The 21,714-nt window shown below is 40.3% G+C and overlaps 5 protein-coding genes and 1 pseudogene across 6 annotated transcripts; 4 read left to right on the plus strand and 2 right to left on the minus strand.

The window, feature by feature from the left end:
- Positions 1-191: 191 nt before the first annotated feature.
- Positions 192-2,448, plus strand: LOC103338626 (phosphatidylinositol 4-kinase gamma 7 pseudogene; annotated as a pseudogene). The gene has a single exon (XR_016121941.1). The product of XR_016121941.1 is annotated as a phosphatidylinositol 4-kinase gamma 7 pseudogene (transcript).
- Positions 2,449-2,817: 369 nt separating this feature from the next.
- Positions 2,818-6,128, minus strand: LOC103338625 (uncharacterized). The gene is made up of 3 exons (XM_008241842.2): positions 5,738-6,128; positions 3,674-5,336; positions 2,818-3,261 (listed from the first exon to the last, which is right to left on the minus strand). Exons 1-3 carry the CDS (start codon positions 6,083-6,085, stop codon positions 3,011-3,013), a joined length of 2,262 nt encoding a protein of 753 aa, XP_008240064.2. The 5' UTR covers positions 6,086-6,128; the 3' UTR covers positions 2,818-3,010.
- A 708-nt stretch (positions 6,129-6,836) lies between these two features.
- On the plus strand, positions 6,837-8,850 carry LOC103338624 (UDP-glycosyltransferase 89B2-like). The gene is given in 2 exon segments (XM_008241841.3): positions 6,837-8,152; positions 8,154-8,850. Coding segments are annotated over 2 exon segments (1,500 nt in total). The 5' UTR covers positions 6,837-7,096; the 3' UTR covers positions 8,598-8,850.
- Positions 8,851-10,871: 2,021 nt separating this feature from the next.
- LOC148915436 (uncharacterized) lies at positions 10,872-11,973 on the minus strand. The gene is made up of 3 exons (XM_089041912.1): positions 11,907-11,973; positions 11,726-11,799; positions 10,872-11,638 (listed from the first exon to the last, which is right to left on the minus strand). Exons 1-3 carry the CDS (start codon positions 11,971-11,973, stop codon positions 11,387-11,389), a joined length of 393 nt encoding a protein of 130 aa, XP_088898038.1. The 3' UTR covers positions 10,872-11,386.
- Positions 11,974-13,867: 1,894 nt separating this feature from the next.
- Positions 13,868-18,996, plus strand: LOC103338623 (transducin family protein / WD-40 repeat family protein). Its single transcript, XM_008241840.2, has 12 exons — positions 13,868-14,234; positions 14,705-15,816; positions 15,975-16,151; positions 16,299-16,412; positions 16,605-16,709; positions 17,003-17,137; positions 17,229-17,284; positions 17,391-17,490; positions 17,567-17,683; positions 17,830-17,953; positions 18,057-18,187; positions 18,307-18,996. The coding sequence occupies exons 1-12, from the start codon at positions 13,952-13,954 to the stop codon at positions 18,748-18,750; spliced, it is 2,898 nt and encodes a 965-aa protein (XP_008240062.2). The 5' UTR covers positions 13,868-13,951; the 3' UTR covers positions 18,751-18,996.
- Positions 18,997-19,781: 785 nt separating this feature from the next.
- On the plus strand, positions 19,782-21,577 carry LOC103338621 (uncharacterized). Its single transcript, XM_089041078.1, has one exon. The coding sequence runs from the start codon at positions 19,840-19,842 to the stop codon at positions 21,316-21,318; it is 1,479 nt and encodes a 492-aa protein (XP_088897204.1). The 5' UTR covers positions 19,782-19,839; the 3' UTR covers positions 21,319-21,577.
- The last annotated feature ends 137 nt before the right edge of the window (positions 21,578-21,714 follow it).

The following is a 21,714-nucleotide window of genomic DNA, read 5'->3' on the forward strand; positions in this document are numbered from 1 at the left end:
TAGTTGTATGATCTTGTGTTACTTCTTATGTATGCTGCATGTAATGAGACATATTTACACCTATTCTTGGCAGGTTTTAATTATTCTGAATCATCAAGTAGGGCCAGGCCATCAGAAAGATTTCCTGATGTAGTCCCTGACTGACTGCATAGGTTGCCTGTTTATGTTGTAAATGGTTTTCTAGTGTAAAGTTAGCTTAGTTTATGATCGATTGGCAGCCCTTTGTCTCCCTTATTCAATTGGGTCAGCCATTGGCCACCTGCTGTGAGAGTGGGAAGGATTTACACTTGGTATCACCTCTATTGCCAGATTGGAAGTAACAATTTCCTCCTTTATTTCATGACTACAAAGTTGGAGAGTCCTGTTAAGACCCAGATGGTTGTGACACTCATCGGTGGGCTGCTCAATCGGGATTGCCATGAGAGCACAAGACAAAACCTTGCTCGGAGGAGACGTGTCTTTGTACAGACTGAGACTGGCTGCGTCTTTGGGAATGGAGTTGGAAAGGGATGACAATGCTCACACAGTCAAAAGGAGGTTGCAGCTTGCCCTCAGTGTACCTACCGACCAGAGCTCTTTGACATTTGGGGATCGTATATTAAACAATGATCTTAGTGCCATCCGCAATCATTCCCCACTGCTACTTGCAAGAAATGCCATGCATAGAAGCTCATCGACTCCTTGTCTCTCACCTACTGGAAAGAATCTTCTCCAGAAGGATCAGAGTGATCCTATTGAGATTTTAGGGTGTCCAAATAACTTTGCTAGAATTGATGAACTGGTTAAGGACATTGTGGCTGCCATCAAGAAGGGGGTTGATCCAATCCCTGTTCATAGTGGGCTAGGTGGTGCTTACTACTTCAGGAACATCAGTGGAGAGAGTGTTGCCATCGTGAAGCCAACAGATGAGGAGCCATTTGCACCAAACAACCCTAAAGGCTTTGTAGGCAAAGCTCTTGGGCAGCCTGGCCTGAAGAGTTCAGTGCGAGTTGGGGAAACAGGGTTTCGAGAAGTTGCTGCCTACCTTCTGGATTATGATCACTTTGCTAATGTGCCTCCAACTGTTCTTGTGAAGGTTGCACATCAAATCTTCAATGTTAATTATGGTGTCAATGGGGACAAGATTCAGAAGAAGAAAAGGGTTAGCAAAATTGCGTCACTGCAGCAGTTCATCCCTCATGACTATGATGCCGGTGACTGTGGAACCTCAAGTTTTCCAGTAGCAGCTGTTCATAGAATAGGCATTTTAGATATTAGGATCTTTAACACTGACAGGCATGCAGGGAACCTGCTGGTTAAAAAGCTTGATGGGGAGTTTGGTCAGGTGGAGCTCATTCCAATTGATCATGGCCTTTGTTTGCCAGAGCAATTGGAAGATCCATATTTTGAGTGGATTCACTGGCCTCAGGCATCAATTCCTTTCTCTGAGGATGAGCTTGAGTATATAAGGAATCTCAATCCAATTTGTGATTCTGAGATGCTAAAGATGGAGCTGCCTATGATTCGGGAGGCATGCCTTAGAGTTCTGGTCCTGTGCACAATATTCCTCAAGGAAGCAACGGCGTTTGGACTGTGTCTTGCTGAGATTGGTGAGATGATGAGTAGGGAGTTCGGAGGCCGAGAAGAGAAGCCAAGCGAACTTGAGGCTGTTTGCCTTGAGGCCAGGAGGATTATAGAAGATTTAAACATGTCAAACGTTGAGGCTGAAGAAGGAAACGAAGATTTTCTCTTCGATATAGATTGTGAGAATGCAATGATTGTAGACCCTTCACTTGTGATCTCAAGTGACTTCTTTGACCAGGTTTCATTTCCTACCCCAACAAGCATTGTGAAGGTTGCTGATATAAGGCCAGTCAGGCCAGAGGGAAATTGGTATAAAACTGCTTCAAAATTGTCCGTGTCTCTGAAAAATATTGATGTGGGTGAGAGAAGCCAGCAACAGGGAATTGGTACTGTATCTGCAATCAGAAGAAGTGCAAATGATCAGTTACCTACCTCAATAAGCTTTGTGAAGGTTGCTGATATGAGTGAGGAGCAATGGATTCTGTTTCTTGAAAAGGTCAGGGAGCTTCTGTACCCTGCCTTTGGCAACCGAAGGCGTGCAACCACTGGGCAGAGACAGAGGCTGGGATCATCTTGCAAGTTTTGATATAATTTGACTGGCAGTCGATGTAGAAGAATGGAACAGACGACAAACTGCTCTTGTTTTTGTAGATATTTTTGGGGAGTCTGAGCTCGGTAGTAGTGAAGAACATTGTCATCGCTGGATGCAGTCCTGTGGCCTATTCTAAACGTTTTGAGACTTGGCAAGAAATCACTTGTAGAAAATTAGGGAAAAAAAAAGTACAGACAGAAATGAGGAAAAAGCGAAATCCATTGGGTGTTATATATATTGAATTTGTGAACTAATTCTGCAATTATATTTTAGTCATTTCTTTTGTTTGTTTCTTCTGCTGTGTGCTCCCATTAAATCTATCTAGCTGAGATTTACATGTTCAAAAGGGCAGATAAATCATCCATTGAGTATTTTAAGTGGGCCAAACGCAACCACCCTCCTCCCCCACCTTGATTTTAAATGAAGCATATAGCACCCAATGTTTAAATGTTAGCTTTGTAAAATAAATACAATAAAACGAGTTCATACAAATAGAATCGATTTTTTATTTCATAGAATGAATGAATGAATCAAGGTGGGGTTGTGAATGAATGAATGAACAAGATCCCTAGGGTGAATGAATGAATGAATGAGATCCCTAGGCTTATGAATGAATGAATGAATGAATGAATAAGTGAGAATCAATGGAATTAGACACAATACACAATTGGAACCCTAGGGATCTTATTCATGCTTATGACAACTAATGAATAAATCAGTTACATACTGCTCAGTCAGTCACTCATTAACTCCACATTCCTGCTCCTACGGGATAGAAGAACCAGAACAAATTACATTTTTAGGAGGGAGGGTGCAAACTATTTCGGTGGCTGGGAATGCGGCGGTCGGGACAGATTATGATAAACCTTGACTTAATTTTGCAGAACCTGCCATAATGGAACTGACTACATCTTTCACAAAACCATAAAAACAATCTCGGCAGGACTTGGGCATCAAATTGGATTTATGTTGCAGACGAAACTGCTCGGTGTGGAAGCATACTAAGCTTGGAAAGGAAGGCATGCCAGACTTTGGATGCTCTAAACCACATGCAGCCAAGATGGTATGCGTGGAACGCCATGCAATTTCCTTGAATGCATCCACTTCTGCAGAAGCAACAAATTTGGAATAAAAGTAATTAACTTCTGTTCATGTTACAAATTTCTTTCATCTAAATCCATACAAACAAACATTACACACAGACTGCAAAGGAGACTAAATATTTCTGTATGAATAACAATGCAATGAAATATAAATAGTTCCAAACAAGTCTCAAGGTACTATCGCTTTCCTGTTTTCTCCACACCATGCAAATGGTAAAAATGGTAAATTACTTTTTTGTTCTTTTTCTTTCTCAAGTAATAGTGCACTCTTCATCAAAATAATGCTTAGCTGCTATGAGAATAGATACGGGTTAAATTTGTACTACCTACCCTTATAACTTGCAAATTATAGCATTGACCAAAATAAGTATATGTATATAGATCAAGTACTTAAATTAAAGCATGAAAATCATACCTAACCGTTTGTCTTTGCTTAAAAGCTTCAAGTTGATCTTGACAAGAGATTTGATTTCGCTTTTGGCATCATCATATTTTCTGACTATGCTTTCCACACAATTCTCTGCCCCTCCAATATTTCTCTTCTGCACATCTAGTTTACTGGAAGAAGAAGCAATGAGCTCTGGTTTGGCATAAACAGAAGAACAAGCAGGCCCACTTTGCTCATCAATGACATTTTTCGAAGCCTGATTTGCATGTCTCTGTAACAATGTTGACCCATTTAAGTTCCCAGAAAACTGAGATTCAAATAATCCTGGTGAATTACTAGTTGAAAGGCCTTCGCTAGACTCTACTCCCTCCTGAGCTGTACCCCTGAACTGCCTTCCCTTTTCCAACTTTAAAGATTGATGTCTTATTGTTTCTTTCTCACGAGAATTATATTTGTAGGCTTCCATTTCAGTTCTTCTCCGATCCCAGTCTCCAAGTTGTTGACTTTTTAAAATATCAACACTTGAGTTTACATTCATTGCTTCTTTTGAGGCACTCACTTCCCTAGAAAGAAGTTTTGGGTGCTGAACAGCACTGCTGGTCTTTGTATGAACATTTTTCCATGCCTTGCCAATATCATCTGAGCCACAACCAACTTGATTTGTTGGTCTCTGACAACCAGTGGAAGACGAGGATTGCGCTTGACCTGATATACCAAAACATGGATGATGAGTTCGTTTAATTGAATCACTGTTTCTGCCAGCAGGAAGTTTTGAGAACTGAACTGCGCTGCTGCACTTTTCATGAGCATGCTGTACTGACCTTGCAATATCCATCATTTTCCATGCCTTGTCAATATCATTATCATGTGAACCACACCTCTCTCGATTTTCCAGTTGCTGGCAACTTGTAGACGATGAGGTTTGTGTTTCGCCTGATCTTTCATGGAATACAACGCCATTATTATGCTTTTGACTACAACTGCAGCCAGATGTAGATGAATTAGAAGGGAAGCTCAACAAACCACTTTGGAAGGAATTCCAATTTTCACGAAGTGCTTGTACACGAGTGTGCACATTGCGATGGCGATCCAATGTTCTCGCAATTGATTCAGTTGGTCTATTGGCAACAGTTGGTCGTGTTCTTGCAACCGATTCAGTTGGTCTACCGGCAACACTTGGTAGTGTATTTGCAACTGATTCAGTTGGTCTATCGGCAACAGTTGGTAGCGTACTTGCAACTGAATCATTTGGTCTACTGGAAACATTTGGTAGTGTACTTGGAACTGAGTCAGTTGGTCTATTGGAAACACTTGGTAGTGTTCTTTCTGGCGTAGTTACTTCAACAGTAATACTGGTACACCCGTCAGGGACAACAGGTATGACTATTTGAGGGATTCTCATCATATATCTATTAACCACTGTGTTATGACTATTTGATCCTCGTTCACTGGGCAAGCCAGATGGCACAGCTGTTGGTATGAATTCTTCATCATCAGAATCCGAACTGACATGATTTTCAATCGTAGAAATGCAGTCTTGGCAGAACCAATCATCGTCTGGTAAAGTATGACCAAGTCCAACACAGTATGTATGAGCGGCTGAGTCACACATCTCACAAAGCAACAGAAGACTTTCATCTGTAGCAAGGTGGCACACATCACACACAACATGTTCATAAGAATGGTAAACCTGCAAATTACAAAACAACCAATGTGAGGGAAATATAAATTTGGAAAACCTTCAACTTTAGCAAGTAGCAAACTTTTTTTGTTAAATTACAAAACAACCAATGAATGTTAGGGAAATATAGATTTGAAAGAATTTGAAGTTCAGCAAGTAGCGAACTTTTTTTGTTAAATCACAAAACAACCAATGTTAGGGAAACATAGATTTGAAAGACATTGAACTTTAGCAAGCAGCAAATTTTTTTGTTAAATTAGAACACAACCAATGTGACGGAAACATAAATTTGAACGACACTGCTTTAACAAGGTGTAAAATTTAATCATAAATTTGTTGAATTAGAGCCGTTAATGAAAAATTAAAAACCCAAATCAGCAATACAAGTGAAGACAAACAAATATTGTCACCTGATCGCGAAGGGGAACCTTGAAGGTTCGCTGGCGGGCAAAGACACCGGCTTTCCGGTGTCTACGAATGGTGGTGAACCTGCTTCGACAAAGTGGGCAGCGTGATTCCGTCTTAGACCACTCCATAATGCAGTAGAAGCAGAAGTAGTGATCACAGCAATCGATTTCGCCTCTGACCGCTTTCTCATCGTTGGAGTAGCAAATTGCGCAGCTCTGAGAAGAAGAAGAACTTTCAATTTCTTGGGGGTCGTCTTGGATTGGGTCCTTTCCTAATTGGATTTCGGGTTTAAGGGTTTTCAGGCGTTTGTTTGGGGAAGAAAAAGACGACATGTCTGTGTCACCCGCCATTGGCAGCTTATTAGTGTTACTATGCTATTTCTGCGCCTAGACTTGGAAGCTTTTATTTTGCTACGGAAATCCTAACAGAATCGGGATTATCGGAGTTTAAATGGGTTTGGGCTGGCTTAGTTCTTAAATTTCAGGGCCCAAAGTTACCAACGTCTCATTAATTTTTTATTTTGGATCAGCCCATGAAATTTATTGTTTATTTTGTTCACCATTGTCGTCAAGAGAGTAGCACTTCTCAGATTAAAGACACATGATGATGGAGGCAAAATATCTCTTTGGTGGGCCAAAACCCAAAAGGGCAGCCTCTCCACTTCTGATGTGTGGGAGGGAGCATGGTCTGCGACTAAACTATTCGTTTTTTTTATTCGAGCCTACGCTCCCCGTGGTTTCTGCTTCTAATTATTCTTATTTCTCCATAAAATAAAAGAAAAAAATAGAAGATAAATTTCTGTTTTGTTTGAATTTTTTGTGCATTGTTTTTGTTTGATATGCAATTCGTTAGTTGAGGCCAAGACCCCATTGAACATAAAAACAATAAAAAATGCAGACTCTAATTTGAGATTTGTTAACTAAAATGGTTAGTTTTCCGATTAATTTGTATTTAAATCAATGTGTTTTTATATGTGGTTAAATTGACAGGATACCAAATACAATACCTACATTTCGCGCAAAATATAAAAAATAATTACAACCACCATGTCGCATTGTTGAATGACTTACAACCACCATGTCGCATTTTTGAATGACTTTAATTTTCCAGATCATATAGCATAATGCTACACTTACCATATTTTTATTTTAACGACAATTAAAGTAATGAGATATATAAACAAAAGGAAAAAGTGATGTTAAAGCAAAAATGTTCTCACGAGTCACGGCGATAAATGATGACCTAACCCCACTCCTAAAGCTTACTTTCCAGTTTCCTTCCACCATTGATGTACCACAACTCTCAAACACATTCCACTGCCACAGAGCTTTGAAAAAACGTCCTAACTGCTCTCGATCACCATGACCAGTTCAAGCACCACCACCCCAAACCATGCAACCCATGTCTTGGTGTTCCCATACCCAGCACAGGGTCACATGATCCCTCTCCTCGACCTCACCCACCAACTCGCCAACCGCGGCCTCACCATCACCATTCTCGTCACCCCCAAAAACCTCCCTTTTCTCCAACCTCTCCTCTCCGCCCACAACCACCCTAATAATTCCATCCAAACCCTCGTCCTCCCTCTCCCCTCCCACCCCTCCCTCCCCGCCGGCTTCGAGAACGTCAAGGACCTCCCCGTCCACTCCTTCCTCGCCATGATGTGCGCCTTAGGCCAACTCCACCACCCTCTCCTCCGTTGGTTCACCTCCCACCCCAACCCTCCCGTCGCCATCATCTCCGACATGTTCTTGGGCTGGGCCCACCGCCTCGCTACCCAGCTCGGCATACAGAGGCTCGTCTTCTCCCCCTCCGGCGCCTTGGCCCTCTCCGTCATCGACTCGCTCTGGCACCGCCTCCTCAAACGAGACGACCCCAACGACCAAAACCAGGTCTTCTCGTTCCCCGAAATTCCGAATTCCCCGAAATACCCCTGGTGGCAGCTCTCCACCGTCTACCGCTCCTACGTCGAGGGAGACCCAGATTCGGAATTCATCAAGGACGGCTTCGACGCCAACAGGGCCAGCTGGGGACTCGTCGTCAACTCGTTCACCGAGTTGGAGCGAGTTTATCTCGAGCATCTCAAGAATGAGCTGGGCCACGATCGCGTGTGGGCCGTTGGACCGCTGGTCCCGCCGGATTATAATGACCTATCTGGGCCTGCACAGAGGGGCGGGTCCAGCTCGGTTTCCGTAGACCGCATCAAGTCGTGGCTGGACGCGTGCGTAGAGGATCACAAGGTGGTGTACGTGTGCTTCGGGACTCAAGCCGTGTTGACCAATCGCCAGATGGAGGCGCTGGCGTCGGGATTGGAGAAGAGCGGAGTCCGCTTCGTGTGGTCGGTGAAGGGCCCCACGAAGGGACACGCGGAGGGAGATTACGGCGCTGTTCCTCCCGGGTTCGACGATCGAGTGGCGGGGAAGGGGCCTGGTGATAAGAGGGTGGGCACCGCAGGTCTTTATCTTGAGGCACCGAGCGGTGGGGTCGTTCTTGACTCACTGCGGGTGGAACTCGGTGCTTGAGGCGGTGGTGGCAGGTGTGCCGATGCTGGCGTGGCCCATGGGGGCTGACCAATTCAGCAACGCCACGTTGCTGGTGGACCAGCTGAAGGTGGGGGTCAGGGTGTGCAAGGGGGCGGGAAGCGTGCCTGACTCGGACGAGTTGGCCCGAGTGGTGGCGGAATCGGTGAGTGTGAAGCGGGTCGAGAGGGAGCGAGCCGTGGAGTTGCGTGAAGCGGCACTCGAGGCCATCAAAGAAGGCGGGAGCTCGGTGAAGGAGTTGGATAGTTTGGTGGATCGTCTGGCTGCATTGGAAATACCGGCGGGCAGTAAAAATTTGCAATCGATGCGAAATGGAAATTAGAGTGAAAATAGGCATGAATATAATAATATTAAAATTAAATATTTACTACCAACCAATACCAATTTGGTGGTTTTTCCTTTTAATGGGCGGGCCTTTCTCTTTTCTTTTCTTTTGGGCCTTAGAATGAATTGTAATTTTTGAACATTTAATATCTTTTAGAAAATTCGGTGTACAACTCCAAAATCAAAAACAGAAGTTGGATGTAATCTTTGTATTTGTCGTTGTTAATACAAGTTCTTAGACTTTTGTGCCATATATGATTACATTTTTTTTTCACTTTTAAATTACTTTGTTATTCCCATCATGTCCCTAAAAAATAAATAAGGTAAGAAATTTATTTGTGTCATAATAATTAGCTATTATATATTTGAAATAATTAAATAAGGCAACAAATCACATCTCCTTTAATTTCAGTCATGATCCTATATGAACATTGGCTTTCTTTCTGTTGTGGCTTTGTATTCTTGCACTATTGCAACCTATACACAAGGTACATAAATATTCTTTTACTCTTTGCCACAACTTTTGTTATTCACTAATTTTGTTTGTTTGCTTTCTTCTTTGATAATACAATTCCTCAGTAAAATACTCTCATTGTTTTACATTTTATTTTGTTTAGCTCACTTTTTTTCTTCATGTTTTTGTTGCTATAAAGTTCATTCCCACCTAATATTTTTAATTAAGATGTGTAGGGACTTTTTCGTTCCGGCAGCTACTACGGACTGGGCTGCCATAAATAACAAAATGGATGAAATTGCCCATTGAGCCTGAGTTCGAATATCAAGCCCCAAGAATACTTCGAAAGGACAATAGGGCCTTAGAAAACACATTGGTTACCTTCACCAACAAAAATAATAACAGCTTACAGATAAATTTTATAGCTTGACATGAGAAGCTTGTGGCATGAGAGCAAAATTGTCATGAGTTTGGCACTTAAAAGAAAACTAAGTGTTCCTAGGGGGAAAAGGGTATTAAGGTATGAGATGAAGAGCTCGCAGAGAGGTTTGGCTGAGAATAAGGAAAAAGAGAGGAATATGTGGCTTGAGTATTACTTTCGGCAACTTGACAATGACTATGTCAAATGCTAGAGTAGCCTGCCATAAGAGGGGAAAATGGGGAGGAGGATGAACAGAGCACGAATTTGTTGGGTGTTGCAGGTGAGAAAGGAAGCTTGCTATCTGAAATGTGGGTTGTTTTGGGTAACTTTCCAAAGCCTGACAATAGCTATGTCAGACTCTGGAATTGCATGCCATAAGAGAAAATGGGAGGAGATGAAGGAGTAGGACAAGAAATTGCAGAAATTTCAGAGTGAGAGATGGAGCTTGCTCTCTAGATGTGTGTTGTTGATGATGGGTAGGAAATGCCTCTTTTTATAGGCGCTGGAAGCTACATTTTTCCAAGAAACCCTAATGGCTTCTACCCAATTTGGCCAAGTCTTTCCCTTCCTTTATTCCCTCATCCCTTCAATCATCATATTTTGATGAAATCTACTCTGCCCATTTGCACAAAATCAATATTCTTGCACTATTGCAACCTATACACAAGGTACATAAATATTCTTTTACTCTTTGCCACAACTTTTGTTATTCACTGATTTTGTTTGTTTGTTTTCTTCTTTGATAATACAATTCCTCACTAAAATACTCTCATTGTTTTACATTTTATTTTGTTTAGCTCACTTTTTTTCTTCATGTTTTTGTTGCTATAAAGTTCATTCCCACCTAATATCTTTAATTAAGAGGCAATTAACCATTAACACATGTGGATTTTGTGTCCCCCAAAAAAACATCATTTTCGATTCCTTTGTTTCTTGATAGTTAATTATCTTCCAGTTTTTCCCATGTTTTTGTTGTGGCATTTTACGATTATTGGTTGTCTCACTCAAATCCACACATTTTATCTAAAATCTTCATGTTTATCATGTATAGTAGAATATACTATTTATGTGTTAGGTACATTATGTTATATTTACTAATTAGGTACATTATTTTATGGGTAGTTGTGTTCTATAAAAATAGGATTCATTATCTAATTTTTCTTTTAATTTTTCTTTTTTTAATATGAAAAAGTGTGAATTTACCATATTATCATCATTTAATTAATAATTTCAATTCTTAATATTTGAATTAACCAAGGGTATTTTATGGTATTTTGAATATTTTATCATTCTTTACATTTTGCTTTATATATATAGATTTACCTAATAATTAGGTATATTATATCATATTTACCTAGTAGTCAGGTAAACATTTGTTGGAAAGATATCATCAATAATTCTCCTACTTTCATTGTTTTATATTAACTCTTTTATGTCATGGCGGCAATAGAAGGATTCCAAATTTAAAATTTGAAATCTATTTAGAAGGAAAGAATCGATAGATTAATTTGGATTTTCAATTACTGTTCTTTCCTTATGTACCTCAAATGGTAAAATTGACATGTGAAAAAATTAATAAAAGTCAATGGACCCAAATCTATAGCAAAAAAAGTGTGGACTAAACCCAATAACAACTATGAATTTTGGCCTTAGATTGAAGAACGCCAATATCTTTTCCATACATACAAGTACGACACTCCAAATTTGTCGCTCCCTCAAAATGCTTACATAACCACAAATGATAACCCAAAGAAGATATAGAAAAACAAAAGCGTTTACAAAAATCACAAAACGCTACCTATATATATAAGAAAAACCTAGCAAAATGAGGAAATGAAGAGTATAACAAAACTTTGTGTCCTAAAACTAAAGCCGCCGCCTTCACTGCTACCACTAGTGCTCTTGCTCTTCCTTAGTTATTCTTAGGTGGATGAGGTTTCGGGACATGATAATCGGCATTGAGAGGTATAAAACCTTCGATTTTGAACTTCATTCGACGACGACGATTACTTGTGCTTCTGATGAACCTACGTTCTCTACCAATATTATTGAACCCTTCCTCATTTATCATTCCCGAAATCCTTTTAGGCATGCTCATTTTCCTGCTCCCAATTCTTGTACATTCAACTTCATCCATGGCGGCAGGAACGCCATCATAAATTTCCTGATTTTATTAGAGAATAAGATATATCAAATTTCTAGAACATGTATGTATATTTCAGAGTATTCTGTAATATATGTACTAGTATACCTTTTCAACATTTACGGGGCTTCTTCTTGGTATTGGTCGCCCAATTTCATCAGAAGCCAGTACTTTGCTCAAAGCTACAAGAACATCAAACTAAGAATCAAAGCTATATATGTATATATGTACTTTCATCATTTAAGAAATTTAAGGAAAAGAGCAAATACGTAAGTTGAAATGTACGTACCTCCGTGTGTTACATGTAGCAAAATGAAGAAGGGTACAAGGGTAATGATGAACCTTAGAAACACCATATCTTTCTGTTCCTTTTCTTCTTTGGGTAGCTAGCGAAAGAGAGAGGAACCCTATGAAATGGAACGGGGGTGTTTATAGAGTCCAGAGCTAGGTCAAGGCAGCAAATTAAGCTACGTACGGCTAGTCAACACTATATGTGTCGTAATTAAAATATGATTGGGGGTTCTCTGGGGAAAAGGATCAAAACAAATAACAGAAAACAAAGCAGTGTTCAAATTAAGCTTTGGTTAATGGAAAGGCATTGAAAATGGTTTTTCTATATATATATATAGTTGAAATTGTTTGGAAAAAGTGTTGTGAATGTGATCGCGTGGAATGGAAGATACGGTGTTCAGCGCCTGTCTGCCGCCGTGCATGCAACGAGGAGGTTTGTTTTTCTGGCCAAGGCAGGCCAAGGTTGGCTGCATACAAGTTAGCCATAGGGTTTTGGACTTTGAAACATGGTCTTTATATATAGTGAGAAACAGGTTTGATAAGCACATGCTTAGCTTAGCTTGTCATTTGATTTGACCAAGTTGCCTGGGCACACCTTCATATATAGTAGGCCTCCTTATAGACTTAGTAATTTTTTAAGTGTGAATAGGAAGCTTTGGTCATACTTAATTAGCTTATCTGTTAGATTTATTATTATTTTTTACCATAAGGCTGCCCAAGCATGTCGATATTTGACTGATTTTAGTCGTGAACTGTGAAAAAGTGGGTTCAAACTTCAAATACCATGGTATACACGGATGAAAGTGAAAAACGTTTTATATTCACATGAATTTTGAAATATGAGATACGTAATTTGCAGTCGGTGATTCAATCTTTGTCTTCAAAAACCTTATTTGCAAATTTCAATCATCATGTTACTCACTAAAATCCTATTATGTATGCGATCAAATAAACTGAATCAAAGCGCACCATTCATACAAAACAATATACAAACCCTAAAGAAATGTTAATTACTTTTTATTAGTAAGTTTTATTCTCAGTGGCTTTGCTTGAAGAATTTGTACGCTGATGGACCGAAAAAGATCTTAGCTTTAAGAATTTAGGGATTCTAAATGCATGTGGATATGTAAGTTCGGAGAACAAATTTCAATTAAAGACAACTTTTGGTTTGCAAGTTCGGCAAACAAACCATAGGGGTTCAATGTTCAAATAAAAAAAGAAAGTTGTTTTGCCTTTTACAAAACATGGTCACATGGAACCAACCTTCGGTCTACACTACATACGTATATTTTGCATCCTTGGGAGTCACGTGTACCTTGTTAACTCATTGGAAAAGGTCCAATCAACCAAACCAAAACAGCATGCTCATACTCTTCCACCCGACATTGAATCCACTAATAGAAAGCAATTTCAGATTTGGGTATGAAGGAAAGAAAAATGATTAAAAAGGAAGGCGAATGAAAAAAATTATTTTTTGTTTCTCTCATTTTTGACAATATCAGTATTCTAAACTAATATAGTGTATGGAGATGGAGTTGAACTTAGCTTACCCCACATATGCGGAAAAGAAATCCATATTTTCTTAATTTGTTTTTCACACATTAGCATTAAAGTAGGTACCACACTTGCCACATCATCAATTTAAAAGAAAATCTAATGGTTAAATTGACGGAAGACGTAATTTGGTCAAATTTAAAAACATTAGATATCAAATGGATGAAATTGAAGATGAAAAAACTTGCATTTGGGTGGTGGGCCTATTACCTTTAGCATGATCCAATAACTTGTCCTGATAGTTTGAGAAAGGAAAAGTGGGGCCCATATTAATCTCTACAACGTTCCAAAGCCCAGTAGAAGCCCACAACACCAGCAAAATATTCAATCTTACCCGCCAAATCCAAACCCCCATTTCCCGCCAAAAGCCACACTGATTTTCTCTCTCAATTCGATTACAATATAAACAAAAAACAAAACAATTTAAACAACAAACAAACCCGGAAAGCCATAAAAACCAAATCCAAGTTTCCTTGGAGCCGCCGAGCCATGAAGGTCCGATCGCTGAAGCTCCGAGAGGCCCACAAGGCCACGAGCAGCAACGGCCGCCCGTCGTTCTGCTCGGTATTGTGGGACCAGCAAGCCTACCACGTCGTGACGGCCTCCTCCGCCGACCCCACAATCGCCATCCACGACTCTCTTCTGCCCTCCAGTCCTCCGAAGCTCCTCCAGCACCACCGCGACGGCGTTACTGCCCTAGCTCTCAGCCCCAACTCCACCTGCCTCGCCTCTGGGTCCGAAGACCACTCCGTCAAGCTCTACAAGTTTCCTGGTCACTATCTTCCCCCAATTTCTCATGATTTTCGTTTTTTTTTTTGGATTTTGTAGAAATTGGGGTTTCTTGCATCAGTTTGATTCTTTGGGTTTGAAATTGAGTAATATTATATTTTGTCAATGTGATTTGTGAAATGCAGGAATTGGAAGGAATTATTGAATTTTACAACTCACTAGTGTTTGGATCTCTGAAAAAGAAACTGAATGCTTGCATGTGTTTAGAGAATTAGAGGTTTTATAATTGCAAAAGCATATTATGGTTATGAATTTGTCAGTGTAAACTCCTGGATGTAAATGTCTATTCATTACCTGGTTACGCATGTCATTTCAAATTCAATTATTGATTGGGCCTTGCGAATTGTTGCCATGTCTAATAATCTTTTGAATTATGCTTGTTTGAACCTCCAGTTTGATTTCGAGGAAAAAATAACCTATGGTTTGATTAATTTTGTAATTCAACTTTGCTAGGCGGGGAGTTTCAGACTAATATTACCAGATTCACGCTGCCAATACGTGCCCTTGCGTTTAACAAATCAGGGACTTTGTTGGCTGCTGCTGGTGATGATGAGGGCATTAAGCTTATTAACACAGTTGATGGTTCAATTTCAAGAGTTCTCAAAGGACACAAAGGATCTGTGACTGGCTTAGCTTTTGATCCCCACAGTGAATACTTGGCTTCTATTGATTCAACTGGGACTGTAATATACTGGGAACTTCAATCTGGAACCACATTGCATACCCTTAAAGGGATAGCTCCTAACTCTGGTTTCGACCGTTCCATCATGAACGTACTCAGCTGGAGTCCTGATGGAAACAAATTAGCTGTGCCGGGGTTGAGAAACGATGTGGTGGTGTACGATAGAGACACAGCTGAGACGCTGTTTTCATTGAGAGGTGACCACACACAGCCTATTTGTTTCTTGGCTTGGTCACCTAATGGAAAATACATGGCCACTTCTGGTTTGGATATGCAGGTTCTCATCTGGGATGTCGATCAGAAACAGGACATTGACAGGCATAAGTTTGATGAGAGAATATGCTGCTTGGCGTGGAAGCCAATTGGCAACGCACTGGCTGTTATTGATTGTACGGGCAAGTATGGTGTGTGGGAATCGGTGACTCCTTCATCAATGAAGTCTCCCACTGAAGATGTTCCCAATCAAAAATTGAATAACAGCAATGGTCTGCTTTTGTTTGACGAAGAGGAGGGTGAGGAGCTTAGCACTTCTGGTAGTTTAAGTGATCTTGGTGAAGATAGCCATGGGGAATCTGAACCACCTAGCAGGAAGAGACTACACAAGCACTCTGCATATGACAATGATTTAGAAGAGGACGGTTTTGATGACTTGAGCTTGCTCCCAAAAGTTGAGTCCCATAAAAAAGCACGCCGTAAACATAGTGAAAGCGTTGATAACGGGAAAGAGGGAGTAAGCAGCAAATTGACATCTGTTAGACCAAAAATGCAGGGGGCCTTCCAGCCAGGCGCCACTCCTTTGCAGCCTGGGAAAAGGCGCTTTTTGTGCTATAACATGCTTGGAGCTATAACTACAATTGAACATGACGGCTTCTCCCATATTGAGGTAAACTATGCCTTAAGTTGACCAAACCCTCTCCCTCTCCCTTATCCTCTTCCTCTTCCTCTCTCCACCCTCCACACACAGACTTCAAGATAGAATTGTTTTTGTTAGCCAGGAGTGCCTTTATATCATACTGACATTTTAGTGTGTCTTGGATACAGATTGATTTTCATGATACAAGCCGAGGTCCAAGAGTTCCATCAATGAACGACCATTTCGGTTTTACCATGGCTTCACTAAATGAGAATGGAAGTGTTTTTGCAAATCCCTCCAAGGGTGAAAAAAACATGAGTACTCTCATGTATCGGCCATTTAGGAGCTGGGCAAATAATAGTGAGGTTAAATCGTTGCCTTTCAAAATTTATGCATTCATGCTATATGGTGTGGTGATTTATACATGCACACTCTAAATATCGTAACTTCCTATCCATGATGAATACGAGAACTTTAGTATATGCTGACTTTGATGTGTGATGCAAACCCAGTGGTCTATGCGATTGGAAGGGGAAGAAGTGAAGGTTGTGGCACTTGGTACAGCTTGGGTAGCAGCAATTACGAGTCTTAACTTCCTCCGCATTTTCACTGATGGTGGTTTGCAGGTATGTTGACTTCAGTTATTTTTAGTTTTGGAGCAATCGGATTTTAATGGATATGATTCTTGCCTTCCTGAATACATTCTTAAATGTAAATTAGTTCATCAATCACTTTTGATTTTAAGTTACTCTAAATGGTTGATGATATTGAGGTTAGTTTCTGGAGATGTCTGTTTTTCTGAAAGCATTTCATTGCAGAGACATGTTCTCTCCCTTGATGGACCTGTGGTGACTGCATCAGGCTTCATTGATGAGCTTGCTATTGTCACTCATGCTTCTGAATGTCTTACCTCAGATGAGCAGGTCTGACTTTCAAGTGATTGCCCATATTATATTCGGGTGCTGATATGTCCTATTCATCTTTTTTTAACTTCAGAAATGTGGATTTATAAAATTCGAACACTATTAAGTCCAGAAGTGCGTGTTGATACCATTGACATAAGTTCTAATAAAATCGATCAATTTTCCTCTTGTTAAAGGGCTGTCACCCACTCACTCCAGTAGGAAGATACATAAGTGCTGGCTGAAGGTTTGCACTTGTTATCTCATACTATTTTATGTGCTGAAATGAATTACTTTTTCTTCTGAACATGCAGATGCTTGAATATAGAGTACTTAACATAACTAATGGGAGCCAGCCTCTTAGAGGACGTCTGCCTTTGACTCCTGGTTCACATCTAACATGGTTTGGGTTTAGTGAAGAAGGGCAATTAAGCTCCTATGATTCCAAGGTACTTTCACTCTATTTTAAAGCAATTCTATTACTATGAGTTCAACTGCTCTTGAAATTGGATATAAAATCTCTATCATTTTATTTGATAGGGTGTGCTCAGAGTTTTTACAAGCCAATATGGTGGCAGTTGGCTCCCTCTCTTCAGGTTCAAGATTCCTCTGATAAAGAACATATATAGAATGCTTCTCTAAATAAAAAGCTTCTGATATTGGATTCTGTCACTTGATTTATAACAAAAATCTATTATGCAGTGCTAGTAAAGAGAAGTCAGATGAAAATTATTGGGTGGTTGGGTTGAATGCAAGCAAATTGTTTTGTATAGTTTGCAAAAGTCCAGACCTATACCCGCAGGTAGGGATGGCTCACCACCTCCTTCCTCTCAAAATTTTCCTTTGTAAATCATTTCTTGACCATCCTACTTTTTCAGGTGATACCCAAACCAGTCCTCACTCCGCTAAACTTTTCATTTCCTCTAGCATCCTCCGATCTAGGAGCAGATGCTCTTGAAAATGAGTTTATGCTGAACAACATGCACCTTGTACAGGTGCGTCCTTTCATCCTCACCTCCTAGAGTTTATTGTCTGTCGTGCAAACTTTTCATATTTTTAGCTTGTTCTACGTCCTGCTCTATGCCTGTTCTGCTTACTGATGGTCAATGGCTGAGATGATCACATGAATGTAACTTTACAGGTTCAAAAGCAAATAGAAGTGGCTGGTGCTGGTTTGGACACCACTTCACTTGACGATGAAGCTTTCAATACAGAAACAGCTCAAGATAGATGTATCTTAAAGCTTATTGCATCCTGCTGCAATGGTGAGTCTTTTACAGTCAATGCAACATCAATTTTATAATCTTGATTCAACAAAATGAAAAATGTTGAGAGTATTGAAATGCTTGCTTATGGTGGTTATTTCAGGAGATAAGCTTGTGAGAGCCACTGAACTTGTGAAGCTTCTATCCCTGGAAAAATCAGTAAGGGGTGCAATTAAGCTTGTTACTGTTCTGAAGCTCCCTAACTTGGCTGAAAGGTTCAATAACATACTGGAGGTAAGGTTTCAATATCGAACTATGAGTGCATATCTCCACTTAGAGTTAGCCACATTGGAAACCAATCTGTTTCCATTTTCATCCTGCAGTTTCTTATGATCTCTTATAAATTCTAACAGGAAAGGTTGCTCAATGAAAGTAAAAGAGCCTTGGAAACCACTTTCCCTAACTCAAACTGCAACGCATCCTTGATCACGAATGACATTGCACCCAGCAAGACAATTTTCTCTACCAAGCAGAGTAAGTTGCCAGGGAATGACATTCCATTATCATCATCAAAACTGTCGGCTCCCATATTTACAAAGAAAGCCAAAACACAAGAAGCTAAGGTTGGGATAGAGAAAACAGAAGAAAAACAAGCTGCAATGGCGGCTGATCTTGGGAAGGTAAAAACGACAGAGGGGAAAAATGGTGCAAAGGTGAACAATGCAGGAGACATGAAGAAGGTAGGGGAAACGTCTCAGGCACAATCACCTGCCCCATCAAATGATCAAGAGAAAGTGAAGAAGGCAGAAGTAACTCGACGAGCATCTAATCCATTCATGAAGAAATTGATCAAGTAAGGTAAGGTCCTCTCCAATTCACTAATTAATTACATGGAGTTTGAATGCATAGCTTAGAGATGAGATTTGCTAATACCATCTGGGATTAACATTCAAGTAATACGACCTAGACAAGAATTTGTCTCAATTTTTTCTTTCCTTTTTTCTATCTAGAGTCGCATCGCATGTATTAGGGATGCGTCACATCATAAGTGTGTGCTATGTAATTACGTAAACATCAGAGCCTCTATTTCTTCATTTTTATTTTATTTTATTATTTTTAATAATAAAAATAGATCACTTTTTTTTTTTTTTTTTTTTTTGTGTGTGTGGAAGTGAGATCATTTTCTTAAAGTACTATATATTTGGGACTCTCTGAAAAATTGTGACCTCACCTCACAAACAGGTTTCATTTAATGTAAGAATTATTGGGCCTAAAACATGTTGTGGGCTCAGAATGGGCCACCTAAAACGATCATGAACCTACCAAGAAGCAGATCAAATGCGGCCATGGTTGACCAAAAAAAAAAATATGTGGTCTGGTTTCCTAGGAAAGAAAGGAGGTTCTCAAGGCCAAGGTAAAGGTTTCCTATTAGAAATTGTTAAGTTTGCAATTAATTTATTTTAAATAAAAAATACGAAATTCAGACAACTTTACTCTAGATTAATCTAATTTAAGAAAAATGAGATTTAAAATCAGGTGCAGAGCTAATTTTATTTGAATTAGGATTTCTTTCATAGAATAAGTTAAAATTTTATTTTCACTCTAATGTTAGATTGTTATAAATACCCTTATGTAATTGATGATGGAGTTGAAATTGGAGATATTGAGTAAAGTAGAAAATAGTTGGAGTTCAAAGTTAGCAGGTTATTATTGTAACTCAGCAATAAATAAATTCATGTTAATATCTTATATGCGAATTCAGTGAGTGACATACAGCCAACACGAGAGACGTGAAAATCCAAACCACACACGTCTATTTTGCAAAAAAAGAGGGGTTTAGCCGTAATTTCACTGTTGCTACATTACAAACTTTAAAACCCTCAAAATTTTGGTTGATTCACAATTCAAAGCAAACCAGAACCGAACCCGAAGAAAATTACACGTCAATGGCAGAGGTCACCTTCCTTCACCTCCACGACCCAGACGACGAACCTCGCCAATCCTTAACCCTAGACCCCCTCCCCAACTGGGCCCACCACGACTTCGACGTCTACTCCTCCGATCTCGAATTCCCGCCCTCCGATCGCTCCCTCCGCGCCCACATCCTCACCGTCCACGAAGACGAAGACGAAGACGAAGACGAAGACGAAGACTGCGACGACCTCTTCTCCCAATACCAATCTACCATCCACGTCATTCGGAACAACGAAGTCTCGGAGCCCAGTTCCATTTCCAACCTGGAGGACCGCGAGAACCAGGTCAATTTCGTCATGGATCTCTTCCAGCAACGCGTCGAGCAGTCTCAGGTAACCGTTCGTTCCGTTTCGGTTTCTGAAGCTCTTAACGATGATTTCAGTTTTGGGGTTATTGAGGGGAATTGCGATTGCGATTGCGATTGCGATGTGGGTATGGGTGGTTTGGACCTCGATTTAAGTTTAGGGTTAGGGTCAGGCTTAGATTCTAGGCATTGTTTGGATGGTGATGGTATTGATGATCCTGACGAGGACGATTTCTTCGTGGGAAGGAGGGTTTCTGGGTCTGAATCTGGTGAGGCAACGTCTAATTTAAGTAGGGCTGAAGCTTTTGAGAATTGCGTGCGGCTCGTTGGATTTGGGTCCGATTCAGATGAGGAGGATGAGAATGGGGTTATTGGGATTGATTTGAATTCTGTGGATGAGCATAGTGCGTATCATCTTCCGGATGACTGTGACGATGATACAAGCATCCCACTTTGTTGGGATTCGCTTCTTTTGGAAGACCACAGGGAAAATAACGAAGATTTCGAGTGGGAAGAAGTTGACAGCGGCAGTGAGGAGCGAGAGGTCTTCAGCATGTTTATTGATCCCGATCATACTGAATCAGGATCGGTCTCAGTTTCAGTTTCGACAATAATTGCTCCTGAAGAGGAAGTGAGTGTGGAGAGAATTGAACCTTTGGAGAGTTTAGAATGGGAAGTTCTGTTGAATGCCAGTAATTGGGAGACAAACCCAGATGCTGAACCGTTCAATGGGGGAGATCATGATGATTATATCTACACTGCAGAGTATGATTTGTTGTTTGGGCAATTCTCTGAGAATGAGAATGCATCAACGGGGAGGCCTCCGGCTGCCAACGCTGTTGTTGAAAATCTTCCCTCAGTGGTTTTGACTCAGGAGGATGTGGACAACAGTAATGCACTTTGCGCTGTTTGTAAGGATGACATGAATATTGGGGAACAAGCAAAGCAGCTGCCTTGTGCACATAGGTACCATGGTGATTGCATTGTCCCATGGCTGCGCATCAGAAATACATGTCCTGTTTGTCGACATGAATTACCTACCGATGATGCTGCGTATGAGGGCAGAAGGACCCCAACTCATTCTGTTGAGGGCAGAAGGACCCAAGCGCATCCTCTTGGCTTTGATTATGATGAGGTATTTTTTTGAAAGTCAGCTTTAGGTTTTTGAAAATGTAGATATCGCTGTGGCGAAGTGTTTACCTCTTGTATTTGGTTAAAAGATGGAGGATAAGATGATTCAGGATGCTTTGTTTGTTTTGATGAGAGTATAAGAATGTTTTATGGCTGGATTATCATGTTAATTATTTCTGATCATTGTTAACATTTTTTATGGGAATTCCTCCCTTATGATGGTCAGGTCAAGCATATAATGTAATAATATGTTTTATTTTTTGTGTGTTCTTTCATCCTTAGAGATTTTGGAGGCCTAAACTACCCATCTGGACATGTTTTTTCTTTGATAGGAAACGAAAAAAGTAATTCCATCAGTAGAAAAAGCAAAAGCATATTTGCGTTAAACTCATGAAACAGCTGCATCTCACTC

Source organism: Prunus mume, linkage group LG7 (genome assembly GCF_029339155.1).
Source record: "Prunus mume cultivar Tortuosa linkage group LG7, ASM2933915v1, whole genome shotgun sequence".
Classification (NCBI taxonomy): domain Eukaryota; kingdom Viridiplantae; phylum Streptophyta; class Magnoliopsida; order Rosales; family Rosaceae; genus Prunus; species Prunus mume.

Bases quoted from the DNA above. Each gene is read 5' to 3' on its own strand.
- LOC103338625 (XM_008241842.2), bottom strand. From the start codon at position 6,085: ATGGCGGGTGACACAGACATGTCGTCTTTTTCTTCCCCAAACAAACGC. The intron at 5,337-5,737 runs GTGACAATATTT...TGTAATTTGCAG, and splicing joins AGGTTCCCCTTCGCGATCAG to GTTTACCATTCTTATGAACA. The intron at 3,262-3,673 runs GTATGATTTTCA...TTGCTTCTGCAG, and splicing joins AAGCAAAGACAAACGGTTAG to AAGTGGATGCATTCAAGGAA.
- LOC148915436 (XM_089041912.1), bottom strand. From the start codon at position 11,973: ATGGTGTTTCTAAGGTTCATCATTACCCTTGTACCCTTCTTCATTTTG. The intron at 11,800-11,906 runs GTACGTACATTT...ATGTTCTTGTAG, and splicing joins GCTACATGTAACACACGGAG to CTTTGAGCAAAGTACTGGCT. The intron at 11,639-11,725 runs GTATACTAGTAC...TAATAAAATCAG, and splicing joins GCCCCGTAAATGTTGAAAAG to GAAATTTATGATGGCGTTCC.
- LOC103338623 (XM_008241840.2), top strand. From the start codon at position 13,952: ATGAAGGTCCGATCGCTGAAGCTCCGAGAGGCCCACAAGGCCACGAGC. The intron at 16,413-16,604 runs GTATGTTGACTT...ATTTCATTGCAG, and splicing joins TCACTGATGGTGGTTTGCAG to AGACATGTTCTCTCCCTTGA. The intron at 17,684-17,829 runs GTGCGTCCTTTC...GTAACTTTACAG, and splicing joins ACAACATGCACCTTGTACAG to GTTCAAAAGCAAATAGAAGT.
- LOC103338621 (XM_089041078.1), top strand. From the start codon at position 19,840: ATGGCAGAGGTCACCTTCCTTCACCTCCACGACCCAGACGACGAACCT.